Source organism: Mizuhopecten yessoensis, unplaced genomic scaffold (assembly GCF_002113885.1).
Source record: "Mizuhopecten yessoensis strain PY_sf001 unplaced genomic scaffold, ASM211388v2 scaffold479, whole genome shotgun sequence".
In the NCBI taxonomy this organism is placed as follows: Eukaryota; Metazoa; Mollusca; class Bivalvia; order Pectinida; family Pectinidae; genus Mizuhopecten; species Mizuhopecten yessoensis.
In genome coordinates, this window is record NW_018403567.1 from 115848 (window position 1) to 123469 (window position 7622).

At 38.1% G+C, this 7622-nt stretch overlaps 1 protein-coding gene across 1 annotated transcript in view; it reads right to left on the minus strand.

Annotated features, from left to right (window-relative positions):
* LOC110449712 (TM2 domain-containing protein DDB_G0277895-like) overlaps positions 1 to 2304 on the minus strand; it is a 16866-nt gene extending 14562 nt beyond the window's left edge. Inside the window, exons 1-2 of the mRNA XM_021496754.1 lie at positions 2267 to 2304; positions 1278 to 1340 (exon numbers count right to left, since the gene is read on the minus strand). Coding sequence (XP_021352429.1) covers positions 1278 to 1323 — 46 coding nt within the window. The 5' untranslated portion in view covers positions 1324 to 1340; positions 2267 to 2304. The remainder of the gene's footprint in view (positions 1 to 1277; positions 1341 to 2266) is intronic.
* Positions 2305 to 7622: the final 5318 nt, after the last annotated feature.

The window sequence follows — 7622 nt, forward strand, 5'->3', positions numbered from 1 at the left end:
CAGTCTACACACCATATCATTGATATAGCATATCAGTTTATCGTGTTGTTATATATATTTACATTATACCGGACCATGGATACTGACCACCATGATTTTGTTTAAGACCAGCATAGAAAACATTAACGATAGAAAGCATCAGAATAATGTGATGTAAGTCCTCCACACAGCACATTGTTGATACCGTAAATGTCAACAAAACAACACCAATTATACCTACCACAAATGAGTACACTGTAATTGCATTATACCATGCCATATATAGATGCATTATAATGCTGTGTCCATCATGCACCAATATTGATCCCACAACATATTTAAAAGTGAGCATGAAAAATTAAATTCATTCATCAAAACCCCCGTTGATAAAGATCCCGACAATACTGCATATGCCAGTACATTACATAAAACTATGGAAACATCGTACGTGTTGACATCCTGATGGCTGGTTTGATTTAAGTTCGTTTGTTTTTGACAGTTTATTACAGTTCTAACGATTTATAGCAAATACCTTCATAACCTACCGTTTTATTATGTGACAATGGTGTATGTAGTTACATATAAAACTGTGCGAGGAAGATTTGTTCGACATTGTTAAATCTGTCAATGTCATATGAAAAACACCCAGTCAAGTGTGTACAGGCTACTGGTATGACTCTGTGACTTATGAGGGAAACAGAACTGGATGTCGGTATTTTTATGATCTTAAAAATGAAATAGAAATTAAATTTATGCAAGTTATATTATATAATTTGATATTGACGACAGGTGACACTGAAATATATAATAAATTGAATTGTATTGTACTGTTAAATTATCAGTATATCTTTATATATATACCGGTATGCATACGTGTATGTAATTTTGTATTTCATATCATTAAATTTGCAATTTACACAAAAAATTACTGTCTACAGACAACGCTTACTTATAATTTGATACTGGTCTTGGTTTCGTCCCTTACGTTTATTTCATTAGAACGTATTACGGTAAACGGGAAACTTTCGCCAAATTAAATATTCGCCCTTCACTGGTAAAATCTGTATTCGCCGAGTTTGAATTTTGCCCTTCACATGTTATAACTATAGTGGATAAATTGTGTACAAATATTAGCTTTTATGATAAATTATCTAACCCTTATTGAAGATGCAGAAAAGGCGAAAACTAGCATACTGAAAAAAATACTTGTATGAAGTACACACAAAAAAGGAGTTTCAATCTAAGAAAGCTCTTTTGTATTAAAAGAATTAGATATACATGATAAAAAGACCACATACCTGTTAGATAGGAAAGCAGGACACAGATCCCTAAAAGCTTCGCCATTTTGTCGTCCGGTAACTCTAATGACGAGAATGATTAAATGGTTACGTAAGAACACGACACTAGACACGGTAGTCTGTCCTACAATTTAAATGGATTGCAATTCAATAGAACCCATACATAAGTACAACAAGCAAATTCGTGGAATTTATATCCCCCGCTTGCAGGACATATTGTAGGTTAACATTATTGAGGTTATATTTAAACATGTGAGTATTGTGTTGTTGAGACACAATGTATAGCTTGAAACTTGAAGAAGAAAACAAAGCCCTATACCTCATTGATTACCCGTAAATATGCACAAATCACATCGGTTGGCAAACTTAGCATGAGTTGGATGTGCATAAGGAATTTGGTTGAAACATCTTAACAATATCTATAGCAATTATCACACGAAAACAAAAGAGTGCCCGAGATGGGTGGAAAGACAGAGGAACACAAACATTGTTATCAAATTTGAAGGAATTTGGCTAATATTTGCTTGAGTTGTTAAGAGGAAACTGCATATAAGGACGTTTTTCATTAAGCAAGGGGCTATAACTACAAAATGGAATCCCATTAAAGTGATTGTCAAACTTGGCCGAGCCCTTAATGCATTGAACCCTGTTATTAAGTATGAAGACAATCAGATAATATTTGCGAGAGTTAATGAACAGAAACGGCAGATAATGACGTTTTTCGTTATTCAAGGGGCCATAACTCCGCTAAATAAACTCCGTTGAAAATAGTCATCGAACTTGGCCGAGCCCTTAAGGTATTTAACCATGTGACCAAGTTTGAAGAAAATCGGTTAACATTTGTTGTAGTTATTGCACGGAAACGAAGTGTGACAGACAGACAGACAGACAGAAATTAATATCCCCCGTTCCGGTGAAAACGGGGGATAATAACAAAGAGCACGGTCAAGTCTGTGTATCTTATCATGTATATGTCTATTCAACCTTACCCAAAACTAGCACACTCAACGCTCCAAAGGGTTCCTGTTTTGAAGTAATACACACGAGACAGACAGACAGATAGACAGGCAGACAGACAGACAGACAGAAAATAATATTCCCCGTTTCGTTGAAAGCGGGGGATAATAACAAAGAGCACAGCCAAGTCTGTGTTTATTATCATGTATATGTTTATTCAACCTTATCAAAACTAGCACAATCAACGCTCTAAAGGGTTCCTGCTTTGAAGTATTACACACGAGACAATCATTGTATTTTTTATTCTTTGTACCTGTACATAATTATATAACACGCCAGAATTGTGCAGAACTATCAGTGTCCAGTAGTGCCCGTAGAAAGAAATGTTAAATGAAAGGGGGAAAAACCCCAGAAATACTGATTTAAGTGAGAATGTCGTTTATTAATTTTAATCTACGTCCACATTAACTCATTCTACCCTGAATACACCTTAAACTCTTCTAATTCAAGGGTTGGAAAAGTTTATAATGAAATTTCAGGGGTTAATGAGTTAACAACAAATAATCAACGGTTACATCACCCTGAGACAAACTAGTACTAGTGCGATTTACGATACCATTCATAAGCATGGCTCATTAAACAACCGGGGGGAAGTTTCCAAAGAATTAAAGTACCATTACAATTAAAGGTATGCCTCATTAACAGACCTATATTGAATAATTCTGATTCGCAACAATGGATGGTCCTACGGCGGTTTTTCTCCGGGAACTCCGGCTTTCCTCCACCACCAAAATCTGGCACGTCCTTTAATGGCAACTCAAACAAACCAAACCTAAGGTAGCAGTGTACAGTAGCGTACGGTGGCCATAGGTGATATTTTTGTACAATTTATAAATCCTGTAATATTATATGTATCAAAAAAATCCAATGAACGACCTATGCTAAAACGTGAGTATTTCTGTTACCGAGTAGGTGATATTTAATTTAAGACAGGTTTTAAGTAAAAAAAAAAAATACTCTTTGCGTGGGTCAAATCATATTTTTTATTGCAGTTGTTTGCGTTTTTTGATGTGGTAACCATGGTTTTCACAAGTCCCAAATCTGGGGATATCTCTTTTTGAAAAAAATATCATTCTTTTAAAAAAAACGTATTCAAAATGTAGTTTATAAACACATTTATATAGGTAGGTGTGTTGTGCAGGATGAATCCGCTATCCATGTTTATCCGAGACATGCCCTTTATTTTTAGGGTCAAGCCATTTCTACTGTACTCTGCTACCTAAGGCGTCAAGAGGCTATATAACACTACATATATCTAACTAGCCTCCTATGTACCGATCTAACTATCTTTGTGTACTAGCTAGGATCTAGATCAGATGAGAGTCCGTCTATCAGATTGTTTGGGGAAATAGGACCTATTAATTAGATGACCCCTGAATAACAAACATTTGCAACAAGGAAATTAACATAACTCAGAAAAGCCCAAAACGACACTATGCAGGTAAGATATATATACCAAAACAATGAAGAAACTGGATGGCAGTAGTAACCCTAAGAGTGTATTATCATCCCTCGCTTTTCGAAGAAAATTAATTTAGGCCCGGCCGTCCGTCCGTCTGTCCGTCTCTCACGTTTCAGTTTTCGCTCGTCAATGTGATCCTTGCATATTTACGCATAATAAATTACTCTTATACATTCTGATTGGCTTATAAGTTTCCATGCAATAAGTGTGGTAATAATGGTCTGATTTTAATACATGGTCCAGCCTCCATTTGCTCGTCAATGTGATCAATGGAAATTTACGCATAATAAATAACAATTTATTTATTAGTTAATTCATGATTAGCAAAGGTATTAAAACACTCTAACTATACATCGTAACCTTGTCTTGTAGTCAGTGACTGCGAAATATTGTAAAACATCTCATTTTTGAGGTGTCCAACATTTCTTGCTGAGGATATAGGCATGGGAAGTAACCCACTATACGGAATATAACTCTCCTTACTGATGATCAAAGGGAGATCACTCTTGTAACATAATCCTTTCGTATGGAGAACAATGCTTTGAAAGACCCTTAACTTTTCTCCTGTAATTGATTTCTATATATCAAATATATGACGACAAATAACTGCACCTTGTCATTTCCCAGACTAGCAAAGCTCAGGATATCAATCATTCAAATCTATATATGGTATCCAATGAAATTGTTGTATACTCGAAATGAAAATGAAAATGAAACGTTTCCATAGTGACACGAGTGACCAATGAAATTGGGCTTCACCCTAGAACTTTTCTAGCTGTTAAATTTCATACAATAGCTTATCCTGACCCACTAGCCATTTTGAAACAAGTTGAAGGCCTATTTCTAAGAAACATTTTCTGTTGTGTCTGCTCTTAATTCTCCATACTAGCATATCATGTTTCAGGTAACTTTTAATAATAACACTTCATCTATCTGTCCAAACTAGATTCGATGAAGATCAAAACACAGGATTTCCATCAAGAAATTATCTTAAATATGATCTCGGACTGACGGTCGCTTTTATACATTTCTCTTCGCTTATCTTCTTTGACCAACCTTACCATAGTGTCAAGTTGTTTTTGAATGGTCAGCATTGATTAAAAGCTGCTGAGTGTTTCTATCCACCGCAAACCCTTTGTGGTGATGTAATTCACTTGAGGTAGCGATGAATGTCATCTCTGCTTTTTAGACCCAGTGACACCAAATCCCAAAACACATAGTGAGGTCTTGAGGCAAGATGATTGACAGGTCTGTTATTTGGACCCAGCAACACCTAATCTAATAACGCACAGCAGAGTGACTCTATGTACAAACCGGTAAGAGAGGTTAAGATTTTGTAAGAGTTATTCCTCTTTGTACAGTTTGTAGAAAATATATTGACCATTCTTTCAACAATCATCTGACCTTTTAAGCGTTTTTTTGTTGGTTTCACATGTTTATTTACATGCACTTTGTTGCCATGACCTTGAGATTTAACGAAGATACTAATCGGGATGTATTTTTTTTAAATGTTTTGTGAAATCAACTGTTTTAAAGAATTTTGAAATTTCCCTTTTTTAATTATTTGATTCCTGTAACATTGAACAAAGGTCAATGTTAGTGGGGTTTTTTGGGGTCCCACAACAGGACTGAACATAGCAGTAAAAGGGACCACACCAACTGAAATGACACCACTTCTGGTAAGGACACCATGCTATGCCAGGAGCGATGCATACACCAGGATCAACTACGCCAACAGGAGAAACGTTACAACAAGTACTGACAAAACCAGAAGGAATTAAGACAACAGCAGGATGGACACAACCAGCACTAAAACTGAGGGATTCCACAATCAGGATTGACACAAACACTAGGAAAGACAAACACAACTGGAAGGATCTGACACCATCAGCAGAGGGGACATCACCACTGATAGGAGAACACCATTGCTAGAAGAGATGCAATACCAGGGATCACACCACCACATGACGACATTAACACAAGCACTGATGAAACAACAAGGAATGAGGACAACAGCAGGAATCTTATGCATAGGGGCAAACAAGAATGGAGGAGGGGCAAACATGTATTGGTATAAAGTCGGGGGTAATAGGTATGGGGGATCATAGGTCAAAAAGGAGGTTAATATGATGGAGCTAACGGCTGGGGGGCAATTAGGGGGTTATCAGGAAGTGGGCTAATAGCTAGAGGGCTAACAGGTAGGAAGCACATCAATAGAGTGTTAATGTGAGGCAGTAGTGTTAGGGGTTTACAGGAAGGGAGCTTCAAATAGGAGGCTACAAATGGGGGGCGGTGGTGAGAAAGATAATTGACAGGAGGACCAATGAGTTAAGGGGCTATTGCGGAGCTGTCAGACCAGGAATTTGGTTATTAGGTTAGGGGGATAATAGTTACAGGGGTCAATAGGTACAGGGGTTCACAGGTGGGGGCTACAACTAGGAGGGGGCAATAAGTAGGGGGCTATTATGTAGGGGGCCGCAATGGCTAATAGCTAAGAGGAACAACAACTAGGGGATTAGATGGTTCAGTGGTAAGAGTCAGTGTTAACATGAAGAGGGTAAAATTATTAAAAGGCCTGTGGTTAGGGGGCTAGAAGTAGCAGGGCCAATATTGAAGGAGTTTCAAGTAGGGGTTAAAAGTAGGGGTAAACAGATAGAGGCTAAAAGGTACATTTGTAGGAAGCTCATCGTTATGATCAAATGTTAAGGTGTAGGGGATTAAAGGTTGAAAGGCCTTTTGGGAGGTAGATAAGGGGTATTTGTTTGTTTAGGGTTTAATGACCTTGCAACAGCCAAGGTCATAAGATGACTGGTGCCTAGGGATACACCACCACAAAGAGATAGTATGGTGCAGGGTGCCCTGCATAAGTCATCGTTTACAATACATATGCGGTGGGATACTGCAGGTACACCTGTATAATTTGAAATATTCTTGATTTCTTTAATTTACCCTAAACATGTTCAGAGGACAAGGAAGAAACCATTCCAATTTTGCAGGATAAGTATAGGGAGGGCACATAACCGCAGGCCTTTTCCTGTCCTGAACCTGCAAGGGTTGGGTACAGAACATATTTAGGTGGCTAACGAAAAGAGGGAGGACATGTAGGGGGCACATTGATATAGGTTGTTAATGCTGGGGAGAAGGGTTAACAACTTAACAGTAAGAACAGTAATGAGTAATTAAAGGGACTAAAACGCAGGGATAATGGGTACAGGGGTTTATATGTTAGGTGGCGGCTTATGGGAATGTGGCTATCAGGTAGAGGATTCATGTTTAGGATGCAATATGATACAAATAAATGGATAGGGCCTACATTCAAAGGGCTAACAGGGTAGCGAATGGGGATGGGGCTAACTGGTAGGAGAAAAACTAAAGAGGAAGGGCTTAATGGGTAGGAGCGAGGAGAGGGTGAATGGGTCTTAATGTCTGTTTACCTTCTGATAAACCTAACATCCTTAATCTTGCCATGAAGAGAAGTCTGTTTTAATCCTGTCAGATGTCAGCTGATTGAGTGCATCCTCTTCTCTAGGAGAAATAGTCATTAATTTCATCATGCATAAGATCTGTAGCGGATTGGACTGGGTAGATCAGCAACCAGGTAGCTCAACTGGTAGAGTGTCCGTCCAGAGGTCTGAGGGTCCTTGGTTCAAATCCTGGTCTGCCCGTGCATTTCTCTTTCTTCTTTTTCAAAAATTGGGGAGTTTTTCCTACCCGTGCTTCAAGCACTGGGTTAATGCTTGACAAGGGGATACTCCAATCTGGCTTAATGTAAAATAGTTATCCCTGGAGGTGAAGATTAGAAAATAGCCGAACTGGACTGGACGGTCAATTGTCGGTGACCAGGCAGCTCAATCACTAGAATTTCC